Genomic DNA, 26124 nt, shown 5'->3' with positions numbered 1-26124 from the left:
ATTTCAAGATTTAATTTTATACGAGATATTTTCTTTCAGTCCATAAGTGACTGTAAGGGCTTTGGTGACTTAAAAATGAAAAACATAGTCATTAATTATTTTATTCACTTTGTAAATAACACGTGAAAACTAAATGCATTTGATATATTTTACAGCCAAAAATATATTCGGAACTTTTGTACGTACGCGTATGATTCTGAACACAGCGTTTTCCCGTTGTCATGACGTCATGATGCTAAGGTAGAAACCGTAAACAAAAATGGCCGCCAAACTAAATATGGTAGTAATACGACAGAAAAACGACAATGATAGCTGTTCTGTTGGTCAAAACCGGTTGGTTTTAATGTAATTTTCTTCAGGCCTTTTATATTATCATCTTTCAAATCTTCTCTCTGCACAGCAAGACAAAACGGGCTTTTGTATTTTGTGCTTTTCATGCACTTGCTTGGCTAACGACGATTAAGTGAAAAATACTTTGCAATAAATGATTTTGCTTAAAAAATCAGTGATCTAAATAATGCACATGAATAATATTCATATGTTAACTAAAATATTTCGGCTGAAAATATAAAGATGACAAAATAAAAAAATTTCAACTGGTCAGAGGAACTCACAAATGTTTAACTGACGTTAAAAAAAATCCTTAGTTTGTTAAAACCAAGTATTCGATTTTTTTGGAAACATGTTAGAATTGATGTAATTTTTAGATGGTAATTAATTTTTACCTAAATCTTCGTTTAAACCCATAGTATATTCATGCAATATCGAAAGCAAATCCTACAAGAAGCACAAATTCAACGTTCATGACGTTTTACGGCGATTTTACCAAAATATTGCGCTTTTTCTCATTGGCCAATAAGCGCCAAACAGCACCAATCGTTGTTGTTAGATTTCGACCAATCAGGAAAGGACAAAAATATAGAAGGGTATATATAGGAGCAATTTCCAGCCCCCAGCAGCAGTTGAAATCTTGAATCCTCAGACATGTATCAGATGTTGATGTTGATGGTGTTTTATGCAACCTTGAGCATTCGTTCAGTTAGCCAGGATGTTACAGTACATGTAACGACACAAGACATCCTGGACAAAACTGAGTGAGTATGAATGGTTATGAAAAGTAAACTAAATGAAATATTGGAACAATTGTAAGATATCTTCATATGATTCAAGTGGTGATTATGACGTCATCAAAATAAACAATCATATATCATAAAGGAAGTCATTAGCGTAACTCGAGTAAAGATACATGTATACATTTCTACCTTGAATGAATACAGTACAGGTACATTACATACAACATGGCAGTACATTGATGTAATTGTTTTAGATTTGGGGGAACCATGTGGAGTAGAATGGTAGACGCCCCATGGCTTGTTACAGTAAGTGGTTAAATCATCCAATGTTGTTTTTCCCATTTCCTGGTCTGGTTACCCCAAACTGTATTGAACTCGCTCTTTCACAGAATGCTAATCGCACAGTGACAGATTCCTCATGCAATCCTCTGGCGACTCTTGCCAACACTTCTCTACTTTACGTCCCATCAGTTCTTGAGTATGGCTACGGCATCAAGTCTTTGCATGGCGTTGTTATTGGTCTTGTCAACAGAACTCTGTCTCTTTCGGCGCGGGGCGTCAGAATACTCAGTGACACTTTCAGAGATTCGGGCACCATGTTCATGGCGACTCTTGCCAACATCAACCAGTCTATTCACTCTTTCGGCTCACATATCAAGTCTTTGATGCTGGATTTAGTTGGAAAAGGCTCAGTTGTTGCGGGCGATTGGTTGGACACTGTATGTGACGTTGTGATTAGACTTACCAATGGAACCACGTCTCTCTTGGCGCAAGGCTTCAACACAGTCCAGAATACGACCTCTGAGTCCATGGCGTCTTTTGTCAGTTGGACACTCCAGATCGGCACCGGCATCAGAGACCATATTAGCCACTTTGTCTCCTCTCTGTCCTTCAAAGATCTGTGTCGCCTCACCTTCATCCTCTTTCTGCTTGTTCTCCTTCTCACTGCTCTGTGGCTGGCCCGCTCGTACGCACAACACATTGACATGGTCAATAAGAGAGTCGCCAGTCTAGCAGAAGGTGACCTTACTCTTCTGCATCTTCTAAACTCTATATATTTATAGTGTTCATTCACTAACTTCGTAATCTTTTGTTATAAACTAATAATTATTTTTTCATTATTTGTAGAGAACAGCAGACTGAGATTCCAACTTGCCGCTGAGTTGAACGCCATAGACGCGCAGAGAGCTGATTCAGGTACATGCATAAAAATACTACAATACACTGTATCATTGGAAAACAGTTATATAAGGTATATTCAACCTAATAAACTACAATGGTCAATAAATGATTGAAATTAACGTTTTACAGAGCGAGCTCAGGAGGCGATGGAGAGACAGATTAGAAATGTGTCAATGTGGCTGAACGTGTACACCACAGAAATCAACAAAAAGTGAGTTTTCTGTACAAGTCTTTTGTACAATTTCTTAATAAAAGATTTTTGAGAAAAAATAAAGAATTTTGATGATATGATTTTTAATTCTCAAATTAAATAATGATGGTATTGACATTTTTTCTTCTTGTTTTCATTTAGAATGAAGAGAATTCAGCCCAAAGCCAACAACAAGTTCCTCAGTCGCACACTGCGGCGACAGCATTTGTTATAATGAACTAATTACCGTGAATAAATATTGTTTGTTGTTGAATTCTTGTCTTGATTTTTCAAAAGACACAAGCCTTGGTGAGGATCTCATGACTAGTTTAAAGTAAAATCTCGCAAACCAGAATCCCCAAATTAAGGATACTAGTATTTCTTTATTAATCTCCGTCATTGTTTTCAACTCTTTTTTAAATTGAGGTAAACAATTTATGAATTGACAAAAATATTCAGTGTCAAAAATGTTTGACAAATACACGAGTGATAGATTTGGAATTGTTGACAAATCTGGAAATAAAAACCATGAGCTTTGAACGTTAGATGCCGTTTCTCACACATCAACATGTAAAATTGTTATGCTATTCACAAAATATGAATTTCCCTTACATGCTTACAGTGATGCGTATACATTGATTAAAGTAACGAAGTTCATTTTATTGTCTTGATCACAGAGTACTAGAGTATGTAAAAAATGCTTGCACGACTTCTACTTTTTATTCCCTGGCGAAACCTAGCTGTACTTTGAACATTCCATTTTTAAATTTCCTATTTATACCCTCCCTCCCACTTTAGGACGGACGGAGTGTTGTCCTTCATATAAACAAATTTGAAAGTCCTATAAGTCTATAACAAAAATTAATTGATGCCAAGTGTGGTTAGAATTAGTCCATGGGTCCCAGAGAAGAATAATGAGTTTTAAATAGTGGACAGTAAACGCCGCAGACAACGATGAAAACAAACGCTGGACAAATTTTGGTTCAAGAAGACCATCGGCACTGAGGAGCAAAGACCTAAACACCGATTTCGACCAACAATGATCACAGCAACGACCCACTGTACAGTTCCTAAAAAATCATTTCTATAACTCAATTGAAACGTACTTTCCATGAAAAATTATAGAAATTCGTATCGTGGTTGAAAGAAGAAACTTTATCCTGGATTGTTGCTACACGTACGTTTTGACGGCGCACTTCCGCATAAACATTACAATATCGCAAATACAACCATTTTAACAAGAGCTTGGACTTTGGGTAGTTGTGTTAACGGCAATATATTAACTAGGTCGCTGACATCCACATCATGGGTTTTAATTCAAATTTAACTTTATTCAAATTATACAAGAACAACATTACTGTACAACTTGCAAACATTTGGCGGATCCAAGGGGGGGGGGGGGTGTCCAGGAGTTGGTCCCCTTCCCCTTTCTCCGCGACATGGTTTTTTAAAATTTAAAATGCTTATTTAATTTTTTTTTTATTTAAAATCCAAATGCTATAATTATCTGATATCTAAGATTTTCGTGCAAGGGACCGTAATTTATTTCTTAATATAAACAATACCCTATCAATTTTTTGTTTGAAGTATAGTAACCTTCCAGTGTTTATTTCTTTCAATAAGCACGTGGAAACAAATTATTTACCAAAAAAATATCGCTAAAAAAATACAGATTTTTAAGTATACCCATTAAATATTTTCCTCTTAATTTCTTATGAAAATCGGTTGTAGTTCATATGTTTTTGAACTGACACGCCATAAATCTACGCGATCGAATAAAACGACGTTCCCGTATGAGCATACACGCATTCGTTTTACTTTTAAAAACTTCTTTGAGTTTTATTGTTTGGCTTAATGAATGTCAGCTATATTAAGTTAAGTAGCTATAATAGATAAGTTTTACTTGTCTTGTTTGTATTTTTGTATGGATTATTTTTTATGTCATTCGATCAAAACTATAAACAGCTGATAAGTTACATGTACTACATTTAGAGCACGAAATTCACGACATGCGCGGATCTGGGGGGGGGGGGCGAAAAATTTTCTGGATCCGCGCATGCACGAACTTGAACGGGCTGACCCAACGACCAGATATTCAAGTAGGTGTAGATGTACATATCTGACTGACATCAATAAAATGGCGAGGTTTCAGCTTACGTGAGCTAAAAAGAGTGAGAAGTGTTCATATACACCTTTTTAATGATTCATAACTCATAACTTTGCATTGACTATGCAAGACATACCAATAAAACAAAACTTAAACAACTGGTTTATTCCAGTATCATAACAGAAACAACATTATCTCCCCTGATGAATAACTGATTGACATGTCTTTCAATGAATGGATTGGAGGAATTCAAAGAAGGGGGAGGTGGCTCCTCAATAGATGAAATGGGTACTTTATCACTTGATGAATTTTTATCCTTTGCACTTGGCAAAGAATGGCTTTGTTCACATGATGGAATTTGTTCAACAACTGGATTTTGTTCAACTAAATTTACTTGTCCAGAGCTTGGGTCTTCAATGGATGAAACCTGTTTAGTGCCTTCACTTCCAGAAATAAATTCCAGTTGACTCTTTGAAGTTGTGTCTTTGATGGCCTGATTTAGAGACTTGGTATTAACCGGAGCTAATGCAACTGAGTCTGCTTTTTGTGGGCCCTGCCTAGTGTCTGAGGAGATTGCATCTTTAAAAGCTACACTCTGGGTTTCACTTTCTGTCACTGAACTTGCCTCTGATGGGGTAACCAATGGCTCAACAACAGACAGCAGTGCCATTTTTTCTCTCAGTTGTTTAAGTCTTCTTTTCTCTCTCTATAAATATAAATTCTTATAAATTTATCCCAGAAACTACTTTCACTTCTGATCATTATTATTTATGACTAAGGTTTCTCAAAAGAATGATCATGAATCAAGTCTTATATACTGTATTACAAGAATCTATATCAGAAAGCCTTTTCCTCAAAATATGTTTACAATGTATTTTGGTACTGGTGGCAAGTTTCAATATGTACATGCAAGTACCTTGTTGTCTTTGCGCAACTGAGCTTCTTTAGCTATGGGGCATCTGTAGAGTTCATCAACATCAATCATTGCCTGCAAGAATATGACAGAAGTAATAATATGTGCACATGCAGACAAACAGGGTTGGATTTGAACCATGGACCTTTCAGGTTTTGGTCATTTATCAACTGAGAAAAGTTTTTTAATTTCATTGCTTTCGTGGGACGTGTGAAATACATGTAATGCAAAATGTACATACTAGATTGAAGTGTTTATCAAATGCTACGAGGTATCCTTTACACATCCCCCGTAAATCCACTGCACTGCGGATCCACACCTGTATTAGCAGCCTCTCTGTTACACACCTTTGCAGAACACTAAGTGGTCCCCTTACATAACCTGGATATGTGAAAGATTTGAATGTATAATGCAAGGACTGTAAATATGTACAGAAAATGTTTCAGCACTATAGGTAAATGAAGGGGTTCTAGGTAAATTTGAGCCCAACCACACAATTTTTTTCCTGTTTACCACTGATTACATTCGGTGCCTTCAGTGAATTGTCCTCTCTGAACCATATAATTCAAATGTACTTGTAATATGTTTTATGGTGTGATCATTTTGAGGGAGAGGCCAATAAATGAATAAAACCTCATTTTAAAGAAAATTAAAGAAGCATGGAATATGTAAATTGGGCTTCATGATATTTTAAAAGAACCTCTGACATTGCATTTAAGCACTGAAATGCTTATTTTTGGACTTCATTAAATGAGTGGCGCTTTTCTACATTTATTGTCCATTAATTTAACTCTATTTGAAACTTTCAAAGTTTTCAATGGAAAGTAAGTTAAATGAAAATGATTAACTATGCAAACCAGATAACAACAGTGCTTTAATCAGGAGATAATATAAACTATAGTTTCACACATGTGTTATCAAATTTTAATAGATGTAAAAAAAATAAAATCATTTCATCAAGGAACTGAATAAAGTATAAATAGAAAATTTATCAACTTATGAAATAAATAAGCATTGAAAGAAGAAATAAAAAATTCTCAGAATCACATACATTTTTTCGACTATTTCCAAAGACACAACTTTTACGTCATGTATGAAACATGACGTCAGTCATAATTGAGACTGAGCATGCCAGGTTTATAGTTTAACTTTGGCAGAAAGCAGGCGGATCCAACTGTCTATGTTTCAAACAAAAAAATCCTCACTCGGTCCAACGGTCACACCGTTAACATAATTTGTAAACGGTGTAACCGTTGGGCCGAGCACAGATTTAACACAAAGCAGTTTGATTTTGGTAGAACAAAATTAATTTGAAACGCACACAGTAGGATCCGCCTGGTTGCCAACTCAAATCATTAGCCAAAGTTTAACTAAATGTCGCGTGCTCAGACTACATTATGACGTCATGTTTCAGACGTAAAACGTACACGTTTTGTCTTCGGAAATAGCCGAAGAGAGTTACGTTATTCCGGACTTTTTTAAAATTTCTTCTTTCATTGTTTATCAATTTAATTCTTATAACTGCCTCGGTAATATAATTGAATACTTGATTTAGTATCTAAGAGATCAGTTCCTTGATGTTAATGTTTTTATTTTCCAACTGATAATTTGATAAGACATACATAGAACTAGTCGTGTTTCTAGATTGAAGCACTGTTGAAACTTATCTGGTGTCCTCTTTAATTTCTTTTCATTCAAATTACCTTCCATTGAAACACTGGAACATTTTAATCGAGGTTAGGGGCAATAAACATCGATAGGTACCAGTCAATCAATGATCGAACTAACTTTTTAAAAACAAAATGGCTGCCAATATGGCGGCGCCCAGGGCTGGAAGAAATTTTTTTTGGCCTTAGTACCCCTGATTCAACTTTCATTTTTCACTGATTTTCTTATATATACGTGTTACCATTAATCCTCGCTTCGCGAGGCGAACTTCGCCCGCCTCTCGCTGCGCTCGGTATTAACACACATATAACTGTTACAATACATTATGTAAGATACATGTACTACTGGCCTAAGACCAATTCTTGCAAAGTACCATTTCTTGTACTTGTACCTTGTTAATTCGTTTTTTGTATATAATTTTATTTGTAGATTAATGACATAACAACACACAGGTGAGAATTGGTCTTTGGCCAGTATATGTATACCTTCCATTCTAGTAAGGACAGTTCTTCTATTTCTATGAAGTTTCCTTTTTCCATCACTTTTGTCTGTCACCAAATCCGCACCACTGCCTGAAACATCACCAACATTAACAATGGTACGGGGTAAAGAACCATCTTTTGGTCGGTTTTCCTTCTGACTGCTGCTAGAAACGTTTTTCTCATGTGTGCTTTTCTGCTGTTTGCTATCCACCTGTCTCTCTTGTTCTCTTCTTTGCCTAACAGATTCACCTTTGCTGTATGAATCATATTCAGCAATATTATTTAATGGCAATATGTCTGGACATGGTAATTGCACCCTTCTACTGTATAAAGCCCTTAATGGATCGAAAGCAGACGACAAGACATCGAGGACTTCACTTTCACGTTTTTCTGTGTTCGAATCTGCCTCCTCTATGGGCGCAGCCATTATTTTTTGACAGTGCCCGATTAATTGTTTAGTTCCGTAAAAGTACAAAGAAAAAACTCGTTTTTATTTGATCTTTTCAAAGTAGATCATATTGATAAATTGTATATGTTTCATATGTTACTTACATTTTATGTTAAATTCTTGGAAAATTGAATTAAGCAGGGTGCGAAACTATCTAAACAAATCCGTTGCTATAGTCAACAAGAGTGCGCGGTGGAAAAAAGATGCCCCCAAAGAAAAAGGGAAAAGGAAAGGGTAACAAAGGAAAGAAAGGAGGGAAAGGAGATAAGGATGACGGGGCAACCGATGGAGGAAAAGTTGGTACCCCAGAACCTTCAGAGAAAGAGTTATTGTTGCAACAAGAGTATGTATGCAAACTTACTGTCTAGTTCGAGTTATCTCTGGTGTACATTTAAATGTTGTTAATGAATAAATTATGCTCACGTATTCTTTTTCTAGGCTTGAAAAAGTAACTGCTGATCTACAGAGTGCAAAGAAACGAGTTGAAGATTTGTATCCTTCAATGATATTCATATTTGATCCAATTTCATAATAATACATACAAATGTTTATAACAACATGCATGCATTTATACTTTTTTTTAATTGAGAGAATTCTACACATGGTTAACGATAATGTTAATGTTTACATCACATTTATGAATCTTTTGATTGTATAGAGGTGTATACTATATGCAGGTTATTAAGCCATAGTGCATGTGTGATAACATGTATAAGATATATATAAGGCTCAATATTGCCATGTTCCTACTTGCGATTGACCCTTTAGCTTAGTCGGTAGAGCGTTGGTTTTTGGTCCTTAACTCATAAAACAGACGTAAAGAAAATGAGTGGCTACAACAAGAAGGGAGCCGCGTCAGAGTTGAAAGTGTCAGTATCAAATTTATAGAAATCATTATTCAAAGTTTGCCTATCGGTTTATATTCTTTTTTGTATTCATATTTTGCATATTAAATATACATGCATGAATCTCAGATACAAGAGTAATTTTTTTTTAAATGACCAATTTCATGTTTTTGATGTGTTTACAGCATGAGTACATGGGTTACATGGAGAAGAAAACCACAAAGCGTAAGACAACTATCATCACACTGAGTGACCATAACAAAGAGGAGATCAGGAACATTGATTTCCAGAAACAAAACATGGAGGAAGAGTTTAACCAAAAGAAACAAGGTGTGTGCCAAACCTCTTTGTTTATTTTAATTTTTCAATTTTTTTTTTATCTTAATGAACATAAAATACATGCACTATCATTTAATTCAATGTTCAGTGAAAAGAATTTCATTTTGATGATGATAGCTTTAAACCAAATGTTTTAATTAGTTAAATCTGCCAAACACAAAGTAGGAAAATTAATGTTTCACTTTAATCTTAAAAGATTAAATTTTCATTTGGGATCATACGAATATATATATTTCATGTATATAAAACCCATTTGCAGCACTTCAAAACCTCCTGTTTGAAAAACAAAATATTCTAAAGAAAACAACAGAAGAGTTATCAGAACTTCAGGAATACAAGGTATTTCCTTTGCATTATAATCATGTATTAATTAAAGTGTAGCACTATAATGATAACCATCATATACTATATGTTGTCCGGGAATAAAGTGATGCCATTTCAAGTTTTGTTTTTCAACCAAAAGCAAAGTATTAAATGCAGAAGTGAGATAACTATTTTAAGTTTTTTTTTTGATTTATAACTAACTGTGTAATATAGAATTGATTGGTTTGAACAATATTTATTGTATATGGTTTGAAGAAAGTTTGTTTGAAAAGGACACAATAGTTACCCAATGGCTTATTATATTATCCTTATGATTATATGAGTAGGTGAACTATTTATCACAAAAATATGATACTCAATCATGGAAAATTCTCAGAATTTTTATATCCAACTCTATTTTGTTAGTATAACATGACTCCTGGTAGATTTTTTGCATGTCAATAATGTGTACAAGCAACAAATATACTGGTACGCGTATATACTTTACTGTTAATCCTTTTCAGGATTTACAAACTGACCAATTGGACAAGATAAAAGAGCTGGAAAAAGAGGTGATGGTCATGAGGTCCAAACACTCCGACACAATTCAACAGCTTAAGTCCACATTCCTTGCAGAGAAAAGGGAGTACCAGCAAGACTCAGAAAGCAGGATAACGGCTTTGGAAAAATTAGCCAACAAAGTAAGCAAGGAAAGAAATTCCAACAACTGAATTTCTAATACACTAAAATTTAAATGAAAATTATGCTTTCCCTCTTATAAAGCCCCTAAAAGGGAAATGACTGGGGGGAGATAAAGATGGATAGGCAAAGTTTAAATACACCATGTTCTAAAGATTTGTTTTCTGTGTTTGACAGGAGGCCAGCCAGTGTCTTTCAGATCACACCAACAGAATCAAGCTGGAAAACCGGCGTTTACGAAGGGAGTTACAGGAACTTATTCACATGACTCGAGTCTACCAGGCTCATCAGCGAGATCTCGAGGAGCAGAGAAAACAACTGCTTAGAGAACAGCAGTATGCTGACGATCTCAAAAAGCTCCGGAGCACCAGACAGCACAAAGTGCTGAAAGCGTTTGATATGCTGGACAATGGTGAGGGGGATGTTGAAGAGGAGGCAGGAAGGTGAAGCAATCTGTATACAGTCTGGAACTGCATATTTCCTTGTTCATATGCAAGAACAGTGAATTTTATCTACCGTAATTCTTGCATGTGTTTTACCCAGAGGAATTCATTATTTGTGTGAGCAGTTGAAGGCTCTATAAGTATGTCACTTACTTTGGTCTCAGATTGTACAGTCTGTACAGTGATGCATTTACAGGAGAGGTCTATATGTTACTGTAACCATATGAAAAAGTGACTTGTGAGACATTCAATCATATTCATTTTTGGATGTAAAAATTATTTTGCCTGTTTTTGTTGATTAAAATAATTTCTACTTTATATATTGCTTTACAAGTATTATATTTATTTCATCTTAAGATCATCGAGATGGTGACAACATGAGAGAGCCCTAGAAATTTGTTTTAGGACTAAACATGAGAATGAATGGGACTTATATCTGGCTTTGATTTGACCTCGACTGTTGACTTAGAAAGTCAGTTCAAGGTCTTTGCACTCACATTTTAACAAAGCACATTTTGCTAAAATATAAATCAGATCAAACAAATCTTCTCAAAAGAAAGAAAAAATATGCAAGTTTGATCTTTCAAAGAGATCTGCCTTTAATTTGGCCTTCGTCTTTTTTTCTCTCAAGCACTATGCTGAAAACAAGCCAGATAAGGCTTTGGACAAGGATTGCACAGAATGATCTATAGGCCTTGACCTTTTACCTTGAAATTGGAGTCACTTCAAAGCTAGAGTGAAGTATGAACCAGACTGAGCCAAAGGTAGCATAAGTTTAAAACCCTGACCTTTACTCTAGAAAGTTTATTCAAGGTCACTGCTTTCCCTTCACCCAGAAGCACTCTATGGATGCATTTTTAGCCTAATCAGGCTGTGGGGAGAGAAAGCATGTTCCAGACAGTTGATATCAAACAGGCTTCAGATCAGTGTAACATGTTTGCCACAGTATTACCTGGTATTAAGAATATAGAAATGTTGACAATCATCCAACATTAACTTCAACAAAGTGCCCATGATTCAAAGTAAAGACATATTCAGGTCAAGGCCCCTGACCTCTTTTGAATAAACACTGCAGTTGCACAAAAAATTCCCCTAGTAAACAATTGAATTGCAATCAATTACTATAAAACAACAAAATGTTTATCTGAATCTGGTTTTTTTTTAATTTCCTAACAGTTAAAAAGAGGTTACAAAAAGATACAAAGAACGTACATAAACATGATAATTTATTACAAGGTATGAACATCAAAATGTTTCATCATGTAAAACAACCTGATATTATTAGACAGATCTCTCCAAACATGTCAGAGTGATATCTCTGACATCATAAGACAGATCTCTCCAAAAATGTCACGGTGAAATCTCTGATATCATTAGACAGATATCTCCAAAAATGTCAAGGTGATATCTCTGATATCATAAGACAGATCTCTCCAAAAATGTCACAGTGAAATCTCTGATATCATAAGACAGATATCTCCAAAAATGTCACGGTGAAATCTCTGATATCATTAGACAGATCTCTCCAAACATGTCACAAAATGATATCTGAAAAATCTCTATGCAATACAATATACAATATGAAATGCATTGGAAGCATCAACAAAAAAGTTTTATGAAATGATGCGTATTAAATGTTAGAAAGGTAGCTTCAGCCATACTCACTGCAACTGATCTAGATTTTTTTTTTCAATCTAATGGCACTATGTCAAAAAATGTCTGTCTTTTCTGACTACATATGTAAGAATATAGCATAAAAAATATCATTAGACTTCTATAAATGTGAAAAAAAATGTCCTGAAATGTCAAATAAAATCTATATGGGTACATGTTTAATGTATTAGATGCATGCACATGCAAATTAACTTGTTTACAATTCATTACACATCAGATCTTTCCGTAAATTTAAAATAATCCTGATGGTTGAATATCATATAACATGTAATTCAACATCTTATTTTAAATCAAGATTATATTTGGAAAAAAATGGACCAGTAAATGAAGTTGCTATTATTGGGCAGATTTCACAAGTATTTTGAATCAAATATCATAAGCCAAAATTGTTTAAAGTATGACATGTTTTGGAAATTAATAACACTTAACAAACAAACACATATCTATTAGCAAGCAAATTCGTTTTCTTTGTTAGCTATACTACTGACTTATAAGAAGTTCACCATTTCATTACAGTTAGTAGAAAGCATATTCCTTTTACCCTGACGAAAATATTGTAAACTACTAGTATGTACAATCTATAAAAAATTTCATAAAAGAAATGTCTGCCTATATACAAATTTTATCCTTTACTTTACACATAGCACTATAAAATCTTTGTTCCACTGACAAAACAAAAATGCAAAAAACAATCTAAGCATGAAAAAAAGCTCTGATTATTTCTGCTTAAAAATGTACAACCATCTTATGTACATATAGGTCTATGTACAAGTAAATGCATTTTTATAGTTTATTACAAAATAAATTATAAGAAAAGTACATGTAAATATATATTTCACAAAAATCCAGTATAAATTCAGTCAATAATTTAAACATTATTGATCTATATTGCAACTAGTTTGAGAGTACAGGATATGGAATTATGATATTGTATCACAGCTTTTTGGGACTTAACAATAAAAAAAAAAAAAATTTGAGCGGATAATGGTCTGAAATAACAAATTAAATATTCTGTTCAATGAGACACTACGAAAATGTTTATCTCATCGAAAATCCATTCACTGCTTGTTTACGTATACGTAGAATATCTAGCACCCCTTGCTCATTAGAACTGGACGTCATCATCGTCGTCATAAGATTCATGTGCTCGATGGCTGCCTCTACTACTCGGCCTTTCGCCAAATCCAGAGTTTTTCTGTAAGAAACAATACAAAAGGTATAAAAATTTCTTTAATATTCCTTTCATAGTACACAGTTGAGCATTGATAATTTAAACATGGATTATCTAATTCTTTAATCCTCAAATGTCTCTATGTCTTTTCTTGCCTCCAAAAGTCACAGTTTTACTTCAAAATATAATATTTATATTTGCAAATAATTTTCGTTATATGAACTTTCAGAAGAGCTAAAAAGTTCTTTCCTGTGTTAATTAATTTTTGAATGGGTCAAGAGGTCATATTTACAAGCTCACAACCAATGTCCATTATCCCACTAGATGTACATAAGCTAGGAAACTTCCAGTATTTGCAATTTACTACAGTTACTAGAAAGCATGTTCCTTACTGCCTATTAACGCAAATTTTACAAATAATAAACTCACCTTGGAGCCGAAACTTGTTCTTGACACAGCTGGAAAATCAAAAATTTTAAATCAGAAGTCTACAGTCCATTAGTTATTAAATAAAATCTAATCCATGTTACACACTTTGAAATTCACTATTTCATCTGGAAATAGAAACCTACCTGAGGATGGTCTAGATGCCCTTCTGCCATTGGGAAGTGTATTTCTCACCGGGCTGTCATCGTCATCTCTACAAAGAAAACAATAAAAAAAATCTGAACTGCTATTCAAACAATAGATACATTGTACTGGTAAGTACCCATACACTGTTGACATCAGTATGATGTCAGCTTTGATTCCACAATGCCTTTATGGTGTGTTTTACATAATTTGATGACTAAGACATCATATCACAGGATCCACTTTTTGTAAAGCTAGGTATTAACATTAAAGGGATGGGAATGTAAAGAGCTGTATTGTGACTTTAAAAATCTTTCACATGAAAAATTAGTTCAACATCATTTCATTCACTTGCCTCCCTGATATTTTCTGAATGTTGGGCGATAATTAAATCATTGCAGAGCCTGTGATATCTTGATTTCAAGACTGCATGGAATTTCAAGGGATTTAATTTTAAAAGAAGTTTTTGATAAAAACCAAAATTACCTGTACGTCTTCAGTTTGGTTCTCCTATTGTAGTGCCCTTTGACGCTGGACTGTATCAGGTCTACGGCATTACCGTACCCCTCGCTGTCATCGTCATCATCATAGTCGTCGTAGTCCGTCATGTATCGCTTCATTCGATTCTTCCGTGTACTGTGTCCCCTCAGAGCCGACCCAATTAACTCAGCAGCCTACCAATAGAGATCAACAGTAAGCAACTACAGTTAACGTATTACATTTGGCTGTGTATTCTATTTAGCGTTTTTGGCAGAAAACTGCATTCGCTAAATCAATTTGTACATCGCAAAATTTAAATATAATTAGGTACATTTAGAAATGCACTAAATCATATCCACTCCAACTAGCTAAAAAAATCATATTCCACCAAATACCGGTGTATAACGTTTACAGTACATTTTATTTAATTGGTAATAAAATTTTTTACCTTAGAAAAAGTCAGAATATAATTCATAATTGTGTATTCTTTGATTCTATTTCTATAACATATACCTATACATCAGACTGAAGAAAATGAATTCTTTATCAAGTTCTAATCAACATTTGATGTAATGATAGGAGCAAAGTGCATAAATCTCAGCAAAATCTTAATACTTATAGGTACGGTTAAAAAATCACAGGAAAAAAGGTTTTCTACAGTAATTTTCTTTGAAATGATTACAAAAAGATCTCAATACCTCATCTACTTCCTCTTCATGTTTTTGATATTTGTAGCCAGTCCATCTATTTTGGATAGTCTTGGCTGCACGATTCCGACGGAAATCTTCAACTTTCTCCTATAATCATACGAGCAAGCATATCACTTTTTTTTTTACATGTCATTAAAATTTCAATCTTTTACCAAAATCCATTCAAAATAATGATCATTTCAGACATACAAGTTCAGTATATTTCATTCAAATATGTGTTCTAAAATTGTGAATCTAAAAGTAAAAGGTAAAGGTAAAAAGTTCTTATACTACAACCTTAATAACTACAAAATTCATCAATTTATATCATGCTTCTGACTGAATACATGAAAAATTAAAAAAAGCAATTTTAAACTTCCATTTCCTCTGTTTGTTACCCTTTCAAACAGGATAAAAATCACCAACTACACAGCAAACTTTCAGTGGACCTCTCAACCATGCAAACTGATTTTCATCTTATTAGAAGAGAAATCAATGTAAGCAGGGGTATTCACTTAAAATTAAGGATATACATGTATGTTATAATGTTTGGCATATCAACAAAGCATCAAGCTTGTAGAAAATATGTAAACACATGTGAGTTTGTTGCCAACGTACATCTGAAAAAGGCTGAAAAGTGAAAATGTTTCTTGACTTTTAAAAAGCAAAGCCAGCGCAATATTGAGACAACTTATTATTTTCATATCAGTATCTTTCATATGGTAAAGATAGTGATGAACAATTATTTTAATAACAATAATTCAATTTTATATAGGAGGCTTGGTAATCAACATATTAACCATCAACATATTAACCATCAGATCTACCTTGCATGTTTATAAATGATGGATTAAGCTATAAACTTTTATTTGGTAAAGAAAAATCCCATATATAATAAGCTTTAAAATTTGAATATTATCCTATATCTTAAATTTATATGTGAGGAGATCAATTATATAGCATAAAGAATAGCCACGACCATCGAGTCCTCTTAAAATATAAATAATGGTTCGCAATTAGCATAATTGCCAACTGCAAATCTAACAAATGCCAAAGTTTAGACTGTCATGTTGGCTAGATTTGCACAGAAGACAGTTTTAGTTTTCACAGCAAGAGCTCACACAGAGATCCACTCTTTAATATTCTGAATATGCAAATTAAAACATATGATAGCATATATATGGAAAGCAAGACCTTTGCAAATGCATGCAAAAAGATCAAGACAAGAGTTTTCCAGAATGCAGTTATTGTCCAAGCAGTATCATAATTAGTTCACAATCACACACACCTTATACCCAGAACCATTTCTTTTCTGAAAATTTTGGAACAATATGACCAGCGCAATAGCAGAAGATCCACTTCTCGTCAGCAAAAGCAAGCAGAGAGAACCAAAGTTTTTGGATTGTCAATGGTCAGATTTGCCCCCCAAAAGCAGTTAAAGACCAAGCAGGCACAGTTCAAACTTCCGACCTACATTGAACCGCCGCTCCTCCTCTTTCTTTTTGTCTGCATCACCTCTGTGTTTTTTCCACTTAGTCTGAATCACTAGGGCTGCGTGATTTGTTTTCACCTGATTGACCTTACTTTCTAACTCCTCTTGCTGGTGATAAAAAATAATTGAGTAATTTGATCAAAAGCACTGCATTGAAGATTTTGTTTTTGAAAACGTCTTCACTTTACCTGTACATCAAAGATTATCTAACAATGAGATATTACCAATCAAGTTACACATAAATATACCAACAATACAACACGCTTATAACAAAGTGCAAGGGGCGGGTGATTTTTCATCATTTCTATTAAGTGTAATTCGTTATATCCGTCAAGCTAACAGTTAAACACTATGTAATAAAGTCATGGAGAATGAAAATCACTTTGCTATAAGCACCAATTCATTATAAGCGTGTTCACTCTAACCGAGTTTTACTGTACATAGATAACAGTATGTGTAAGGTTCTTATCTGCATTCATTTACCTTGTACAGGTAAATCCAGCACATGTACATGCAAATACAAGTACAGTTAAACTTCGATATCTCGAACACCGTTATCTCGAATACAGTGGATATGTCGAAGTGATTTGTTAGTCCCAACAACTTTTTTTAAAACTATTTTACCCTCGATATCTCAAATACTTGGATATCTCGAAGTTTTTAAACAGTTCCATCTAGTTCGAGATAACAAAGTTTGACTGTATACTTTTAATGTACTTGAATCACATTACTTTCAAACTGCTTTTTGTCATTAATTCATGAACAGTATACATAAAATGAACACTAGTAAATACATGTATATAAGCTCAGATTTAAATGCAGAAATCTATTAGTTTTTCAGTTTTACTTGTATCAAATGAGGATTTTTAACATACATAATTTCGTGCAAATTTTCTGCTGTGAGTATAATAAAACAAACATCAAAAAATTTTGGCAACTGATAAAATTGACTATTGTATCATTACAACTTGACGATATGTAACGTTCAGTATCAAATATCAGAATCAGTACTAGTTCCTAAGACTACTACTCTCTGAAACGATGAAGAAGATGTACAGCCATCTTCCATACCAACTTCCCCATTCCTATCAATTTATCCAACATTTTTTGGAAAGGAGCCCTCCCCCCTCAACCCCCAACAAAAACATTTGGGAGAGGGCTACATTATTTACAGACATGCTGTGCCAAAATTTTAAGATGTAATATATATATTAAATTTTAACAAGCAAGCAAACGTTTGATAATCTGGCAAAAAAACCCAACACCACACTGACAAAATACTGTTAAAGTGAGGGTTAGTAAGGGTGGGTCACACACTTAGTTCATACAGGTGAAGTTAAAAAAGAACAGTTGGGAGGAAAAGAATGCAGGAGTGAAGGGGAAAAACCAGGCAGGCCAAACAATAAATCACCTACATGTCGTCTTTCGACCTCTTTGTGGTGAGCTCGCCACTCTCGCTGAATTCTACGAGCAGCCACCGTTTCACGGTGCTTATTGGCTAATTCATTTAACTCCTGGGGAAATGGTTTATTCATAATTATAAGCACAGTCATCATGCACTGATAAATATTTTGATATAGATATTTTAAATAGAAAAAAAAACATGCATGAAACATTTAATGATTTAAATTAAAAATAAAATGTGATCAGCAACATTTTCAAAATAATATGCAAACAAAACATGAATTCATTCTTCTCTCTGTGTTACCATATGATTTTGAAAAAAAAAATTCACATTCAAAAAATTATGTGCGGTTCAGTACATGTACATATTTATCAAGGATAAATAACACAAAGCAAGATATATAGTTGGTTAAGCTTAGTATTGTATAAATGCAATATAGTACAATATTCCACCTACAACTTAATTTATATTAGTTAAAAAGGAGTTTGAAACAGAAGTCACCAGAGAAATTCAGTATATCTATGCCACATATATATACTAGGAACCATTGTAAATATGAGTACTATATGACTATGCAGTACGTTGTGTTACTTATATAATATGTTTCATTACCTCTCTTTCCTTCGCCCCCTGTCGATGACTCTTCCATTCCTTCTGTAGTTTTTTGGCTGCATGCTGTCTTGTAAAGTTTTCTATTTTCTCCTCCTGCTCCTGTTCCTACAAACATATCATAATGTGATTTTATTTAATGATTGAATTCCATGATCAATGAAATTTTATTCAAACCATTTTATACTCTGGTGAATCAATAACATAGTTAATTAGCCACATTCGTCCACAGAAAGAGGAAGATGTACATGTACAATATATTTGCTTTTGATACTTGCTTTTGATACCTCTAGCAAAATATACTTACTAATATTAATATGAAATTTTAACTTGAAATTATATTTAAAGATATATACTAAAACATGTATAATATCAGATCTTCAAAATATGCCATTTCAAACAAAATTCTTGCATCACCATAATAATGTACACTTTAAATACATACTGTAGGTTTGTAATTTCACAGAATCCATAGTTAATTCAGATACAATCTTCTTGCTTTTGTTTCTGAATTCACTATATCACAACATGTTTAACCTCTCTTTCTTATACATGCATGTTTATTCTAGCTTATGAATTTATGTACATGCATAATCTAGCTTTTTCATGTTTATATACTGTGGAATCATTTTTATTTTAGAAGGTCAATATTCTTGGGTAGCCAAAATTTTCATTGTTAATGGGAACATTACGTCTTCATCGCTAGCAAGTTCGGGATATTTTGATAAGAATTAAACAAATGCTTGTACATACATTCATGGGATGTAAATTCGTGGGTAAGGGTTATCCACGAAAGCCTCTAACATAGGTCCCAACAAACAATGATGATTCCACGGTATTTTAGCTTAATATACATGTAGATTAACCGACCTGTCTACGCCGCCGCCTATCTTCTGATGACGTACTGTCCACAGAGTATTTGCGTCCACTTGGCGGCCGGCTGTTTCTGTACAAAAATAAATCAATCTCTAAAATCCAAGTCAACACATAAAAATAAAGGCAAAAAATTAATGTTAAAATGTCAACATATAATTTTTTTAAGAAGCTGACATTGCTTTTTTAGTGTAAATCAGACAATCTTTTCACTTCTCTTTTCCTCATTCAATTTTCATGCATTTTGTAAATGTTAATGTACAATACCATGCACTCAAAACTGTGCAATAAACTAAAAAGAATTTACTTCTAAAGGATGTTTCTAGTCATGAAAAAGCAAAGACTTTCACCAAAATTTCAGTTCTGGTGACACCATACCTTGGGGACTGTTGCCTGGGGGCACCAGCTCTGGGGGTTAACCCTCGGCGGGGTGTGCCCTTCCCTTGTCTGTCATTCAGGTAGTCAATCTCTGCCTGCATGTCCTTGATCAGTTTTCTGGAGGAACAAGAAATTTTTCCTTTAATAGATTTACTCACACAGTATAAACATACTGAGGATTCATTAATATTCATGGGTATAAATTTTTGTGGATTTTATAAAAATCACAGTTTCAAGGATACGTAAATTCGTGGTCCATGATCCTATCAATCCAAAATGTTAGTAGAAATTGCACATTATCATTGATCAACTTAACATGTATAATTCCACAAAAATCGATATTTAGCAAATAAAGATGAAACCACATGTACATGTATTGACTCCAGGTACATTGTATGTTGGCTGACTTTTTATATCAGGTCTAATACCAGTACCCGTAATATCATCTGAAAATGATGTCACTCACTCGTATTCCTCCATCCTCTGTCTGTTTTCTGTTTTCTCGTCTTTCAACCTCTTGACCTGTTTTTTGGACTTCTCTAATTCTCCTAACAGCTCAGTTTCCTGTTTGTCTAACTGATCAAGCCTGTCTTCCAGGGATCCTGCCAGTTCTATCTTACCAGCAGTAGCTGAAATAGTCATAAAATTAAACCTTTAATAATCCACTAAGTGTAAAAGAGCAAGGGGACATCACTAACTTCATCTAGTTTTTTTTAAAAATAAAACCATTCGACTTTTTATACATTTCAAATAAATGTGAACCAAATTAAGGCAATTCAAATAAAACTTTAATTTGTAGACAATTTATTAAATAAAGCAATTTTATGATGAAGCAAAGGACCCACCTGAACTAGGTCTGCGTTTCTTGTCCACCCTACTGTCATATGACTGTAGGGAATCGTTGTCTCCCGCTGATTTCTTCATTTTCTCTAATCTCTGGGAAAAGAATAAAAATGAAATATAATATTTGTCTTTTATTTGATCCCGCGTAATACATGTACATAAAAGTGAAATGTCTTATTGTCATTTCAATTGATATAAAATTCACCATAGTATTAAAAATAAAAGATTGCAGCTCTTAACTTTAATTGATGAACTGCCCATTTATTGAATAACTATAATGCAATGTAAAATTATTAATTTAGGTTGTGGACTTTTCCTTGGCAACAACGTATACACAAGTGACTCATACCTTTTCTAAGTTATTAACAACACACAAGAGTTGTTTCTTATTCATGTCTTCATAGTCCCCTGTAAAAGAATCATTCATGCATTCTTTCAATTGAATACTGTGGAATCATTTAAATTTGTGGGAGCCAATTTTCGTGGATTGTGGGTTTTTGGCTTATTCGTTGGTATGTAATTTCGTGGATGCGCAGGTTTTCAGTTTCAGTTTCAAAGATAACTCTTTATAATTTGTTTTCGTTGAGGATGTAAATTCGTGGGGAGGGGCTTCCCACGAATACCACGAAAATTGAGCCACCACGAATTCTAATGATTCCACAGTATACATTTACCCAGTAAAATAATCAAAGATAATAAATATTCATTACTATCACAGTTACATGCAACTTCGCAAATTTCACATCAAAATCTTCACCATCCATTTAGTACAAGAACATGATTGTACAACTTTACCAGAAAACTTTTTGCCCTCCATCTCTCTGTTGAGGTCCTCTCTTAAGTCTTTAATCTCCAGCTGTAATTCCTCGTTCTGTTTATTGATTCTTAGGATGGTTTCATTCAGCGCTCTTATCTTGGCACTGTTTTCTTTGGTTGGAGTCCTGTTTGATATTTGACAAGATGTGTTTGTTAAACATTGTGTCTCCTTAACAAAGGGCACACAGAATAGTAAATGTATCTTATTAATTCAACCATTCAAATTAGCTTAACCAATCAGTTTAACAACTCCCAACAATATGCTCCCAATCTAAGAGCTTTAAAATTTGATATGTACATGTGTATGTTTACCTTATTTTAATCTCATTAAATTCTTCTATTACTCTCATGGATGAAAACAACAAGCAATAATTAAAAAAGTTAATTGAAATATATACTTTACATACCTCGCATGGCTTGTCATCCCTGTATCCTTCATATTCTGTAATCTGACAATCTCTTGATAACACATTTCTAGTTGGACTTTCATCTCTTCTACTTTTGTGGTTTTTAAATCAGCATGTAATTTTCTGTTGCAAATGAAAAATAATGTATCAGGATTTATAAAACTAATAACTATTTTCAATTCCAAGATTAAACTAGCAACAATAATTAAGCTGAAAAGGCTTTCAATGATGATTGAAGGCAACACCGCCTTTAACATTGAACTTTTCTAATTGATGAGATGTTGCAGACTGATTGATACATTGTAAAGAATTGCTTACAATGCAATTTCAACTAACATAAAATAAAACCAAAGACTTACGCATAATTTGCTTCTTTGTCTCTAATCTGGTTTTCCAATTTGAGAATCTTCTGTTTGAGACTTTGAATTACGGCCCCTGATTCGGCATGCTTCTCGCCCATCGTCCGTCGCATTTCCTCATTCTTGGTTGGATCGAGCAAACCTTCTATCTCTTTTTCCTGTTACACAAAATATCACCAAGTGAGTTCACTTCAAATGAAGTATATAACTATGTGAAGCCAATATCAATTTCCATGTAAACTGAAGAGTACCTACTTTCTTAATGTTGTCCTCTTCTGTTCGGCGAGCTTTTGCCCTGAGGACCGAAATCTCTTGATTTAAAGATTTTATTTGCTGAAAGAAAATATATGTATAAGGATTTTTTTTTTCAAAAACTTTCAAAGCCTATTTTTGGTCTTTGATCATATAACAATTACTTGTGTTGGCATTTTACACATGTACATTTCATAGAAATGAGGTCATGAGGACTAAGTGTTTACCTTTTTGAGTTCGAGCACCTGCTCATAATATTCCTCCTGGGACCTATATGCTGGTGTACCAGATGGAGGTTTTGCTGATAAAAATGAAAAAAAAAAACGTTAATTAAAACTGAGCTTTCAAAATTAATTATCAAATTCATTTAAAATGACTTCTCGAAAACAGAAAAACTAGATTTTTCATTCTAAAACACCTTTACAGTTGTAGAAAAAGTTTTAATTAGATCTTCAGAAGCATCCTTAAAAGGAAACACCATACACTGCACTACATGGTGAATAATTTTGAATTATTTTCAGATGACACGAATAAAGTATAATCATTTCTGGCAAATTGATACACTTTATAATGGTCTCAGTTATGAACTACCTGTAGGGTCGCTGTATTTTTTGTTTTTTTCTGTTCCCATCATTTGTCTCATGTAGGAAGATGTGCTCAGGTAAGCCATGGCTGCCTCATTGGGTCTCCTCAGCCTGGTGAAGGTGTTGGTGGTGCCTACACTTCCTGTGCTCTGTGTGGTGATTCCTGAAATCATCAATCAATGACACAGTTACATTCAAACCCTGCACCTTATACATACAAATTTATAAAGCTGAATATTCATGTACTTTCATTAATAAATACAATGTACATTATCTCATATGAAACATTTGCATATGTTCACACAAAAATGTACATATATATAACTACAAAATATATAATAAATAAATTGGTTGAACTACATGTAACACAGTTATTTTTTTTTAAAACTGGGATGGGTGGGGGTTGTATGGTTTACCTGTGCCTGTCCTTCTCAAGGTGTCCACCCAGTACTCTGTGGTAGATTTGTGCCTGGGACTCTCTGGATGTCGATGTGTTAATGAAGCTGTAAATGAAATGTAAAGATTACATTAGAAATCTTCATAGACATGAGAAATTTACCTCATAAATGTATTTGGTACATGTATAAACAAAGATCTCACCGAGTTTACATCACTGACCTGTTTCTCTGTTTTTCACAGCTGTCATCCACAGATCATGGCCTGTTCGACCACTTCTGGAGGGCGGGGCACTTTGAGCTCTGTTACGGGGAGTAGCTGCCCAAAATAAATGATTGAACACAATGAATATATACCGTTACATGCTGATACATGAATCAGTAAATTATCTTTCCATGAGTTGATTCTCTTTGTAATTTCAACTTCATTACATCTCATTTACAAGGAAAAAATATGATTTTTATTTTCTAAATGCACATATTCATGGATTTCCATCTTATGGGTTTCATGTTGAAACTTAGTATCATATCAAAATTAAATTGACCACACCTTTAGTGTTTTTCTTTGCCTTTTCCTTCTTCTTTTTGTTGCTACCTTCCTTCTTCTTGGCCTTTACTGGGGCAGTGTTTCTTGAAATCTTGAAATTGTACCCCCATAAATTATAATAATTTCTACTTTATAGTCATATATATAACAATGCCCCCGTTCTTTAACCTGAAACATGTAAATTCGAGGTAGCATCTTGGAGGATAAAATAATCTTTTTGAATACTAGTAAATGATTATGTTTGATTTCCTAAGTATTTATAGATATTGAATAATTAAACCAATTAATACGAGAACAAATTGGGACAGAGTATAATTCATTCAAATTTAAAAAATACACAATCACTATTGACATATCAACATTGACTGCATGTGTAACAAAACGTACTCTTAAAAGATTTATAAAACTTACCAGTGTTGTTACAGTGTGAAGATCAGGATCTGACTCATAGTCATCAGAATAATATCTCTGCAAAATTAATAAAACGCTTCATACATTGAACTGTATCAGCTATAACATGTGTAGACCCCTTTACGATAACTGCTGTCCTGCTCTTGCAGGGCAAATTAATATGTATTTTTCCAAAATTTTAGTAGGTAGATAATTAAATGACATAAATGAAACAATTGACGTTATGTCACATTTCACCAGAATTATGACATTTTGCCCTGCATAAGAGCAGTACGGCAGTTACTGTGAAGGGGTTAATTGTTACCTGTTCAGAGTATATATACATATTACGATTACGTTTGGAAATACCAGAATTAACATTACATCATGTTTAAATTCCGAAAAAAGCAATGAATTGATAGATCATTCTGAAAAATTGCATCTATTGAAAATATTGATTGGTGTCTTCATGCTTGATGGGAAATATCGCCACTTTCCATGCATCATTACACAGAGCAACAGAGACCATGTACATACAATGTTTATTCAAATTGTCATGACAACTATTTTCAAATTTTAAATCCAGACAACTGTAAAATTAGTAGTGAATATATTGGTTAATCATAAATTTTATCATTCCTCTGACATAACATGATATTATTGATAAATCACTTACTGTTGGCTTTTTCGGCATAGTAAACGTGCAACTCTCTCGTGTCCAAACTTGACATAGGCAATTTTTTGTAGAAATCAGCTCCCGGTAAAATGCATGTTATCGATATGATATTAAATATAAGTTCGAATAGTCAAAACTACCTGCACATGCTTAATAATTCTATTTGTCTGATAGCGGCCTCAAATCATATCACAACAATGTGCCACTGTTGTTGACATTTGTAAATAGGTGTCATGGAAGTCGATGGTGTGTCTAATTAACGGAAAAAGGGTTAAAATGGGTTTTCTTTTTTTGGGGGGGGGGGGGGTACATAAAAAAAATGATATCTTGTGCGTTTTTCTTCTCAGAAGAGAGCAAAATATTTATACAATAAACAAAAAAACTTTCTTGGACGTTATTTTGTTTAAATCAAGAAAACCTCAAATTAAAAAAAATCAACAAAAAAACACCCCCTCCAAAAAAAAAACCCCTCAAATAAAAGGGGATAAAAAATAACATTAAATCGGTTTTTCATATTTTAAGTATTTGAAATAATAATGAATATCAATATATGACTGAATACATTGTAATACTATGCTCACATATGTAATGTACATATGCGGTGTATACTGTTGAAGACACTATCTTTCAAAGATTAAAAGTCATACAAAATTACCAAAAGTTATATGTATTTATTTTATACAGTATCTTCTGCGGGTATTTATATCAATCGTTTTTCTTGTAAAATACACTAAAAACTGATAATACCAAACAAATGGACAGAGACATGGTTTGTAAATTTCTGAATCTTTATTAACTTTGAATCATTATGACTATAGCTTA

General features: G+C 33.6%; 4 protein-coding genes across 7 annotated transcripts; 2 read left to right on the top strand and 2 right to left on the bottom strand.

Annotated features, from left to right (window-relative positions):
- Positions 1-105: 105 nt before the first annotated feature.
- Positions 106-4012, top strand: LOC105347190 (uncharacterized). Its single transcript, XM_034457625.2, has 6 exons — positions 106-1094; positions 1328-1379; positions 1463-2093; positions 2202-2270; positions 2385-2466; positions 2608-4012. The coding sequence occupies exons 1-6, from the start codon at positions 985-987 to the stop codon at positions 2678-2680; spliced, it is 1017 nt and encodes a 338-aa protein (XP_034313516.2). The 5' UTR covers positions 106-984; the 3' UTR covers positions 2681-4012.
- A 690-nt stretch (positions 4013-4702) lies between these two features.
- Positions 4703-8060, bottom strand: LOC105347156 (U7 snRNA-associated Sm-like protein LSm11). The gene is made up of 4 exons (XM_011456080.4): positions 7619-8060; positions 5707-5846; positions 5469-5540; positions 4703-5258 (listed from the first exon to the last, which is right to left on the bottom strand). Exons 1-4 carry the CDS (start codon positions 8040-8042, stop codon positions 4716-4718), a joined length of 1179 nt encoding a protein of 392 aa, XP_011454382.3. The 5' UTR covers positions 8043-8060; the 3' UTR covers positions 4703-4715.
- A 127-nt stretch (positions 8061-8187) lies between these two features.
- On the top strand, positions 8188-11010 carry LOC105347155 (coiled-coil domain-containing protein 166). Its single transcript, XM_011456078.4, has 7 exons — positions 8188-8406; positions 8502-8555; positions 8878-8932; positions 9094-9238; positions 9507-9586; positions 10075-10251; positions 10427-11010. Exons 1-7 carry the CDS (start codon positions 8267-8269, stop codon positions 10694-10696), a joined length of 921 nt encoding a protein of 306 aa, XP_011454380.2. The 5' UTR covers positions 8188-8266; the 3' UTR covers positions 10697-11010.
- Positions 11011-11837: 827 nt separating this feature from the next.
- Positions 11838-25567, bottom strand: LOC105347153 (IQ domain-containing protein E). Of its 4 annotated transcripts, XM_011456074.4 has the most exons (24): positions 25303-25567; positions 24648-24704; positions 24240-24327; positions 23913-24008; positions 23711-23797; positions 23302-23457; positions 22938-23011; positions 22714-22791; positions 22459-22616; positions 22100-22222; positions 21672-21817; positions 21226-21284; positions 20879-20969; positions 20500-20662; positions 20034-20150; positions 19653-19728; positions 18786-18890; positions 18184-18282; positions 16751-16876; positions 15286-15384; positions 14594-14781; positions 14110-14177; positions 13967-13995; positions 11838-13561 (listed from the first exon to the last, which is right to left on the bottom strand). In XM_011456074.4, the coding sequence occupies exons 1-24, from the start codon at positions 25318-25320 to the stop codon at positions 13472-13474; spliced, it is 2391 nt and encodes a 796-aa protein (XP_011454376.4). In that variant the 5' UTR covers positions 25321-25567; the 3' UTR covers positions 11838-13471. The 4 variants fall into 4 exon arrangements, with proteins under 4 accessions (XP_011454376.4, XP_011454378.4, XP_011454377.4 ...); XM_011456076.4 differs by lacking the exon at positions 16751-16876; XM_011456075.4 differs by lacking the exon at positions 18184-18282.
- Between the last annotated feature and the right edge of the window lie 557 nt (positions 25568-26124).

This window comes from Magallana gigas, chromosome 7 (genome assembly GCF_963853765.1).
Source record: "Magallana gigas chromosome 7, xbMagGiga1.1, whole genome shotgun sequence".
NCBI classification, from domain to species: Eukaryota; Metazoa; Mollusca; class Bivalvia; order Ostreida; family Ostreidae; genus Magallana; species Magallana gigas.
The sequence above is the reverse complement of the archived record's forward strand: the minus strand, read 5'-3'. Positions and strand labels throughout refer to the sequence as shown.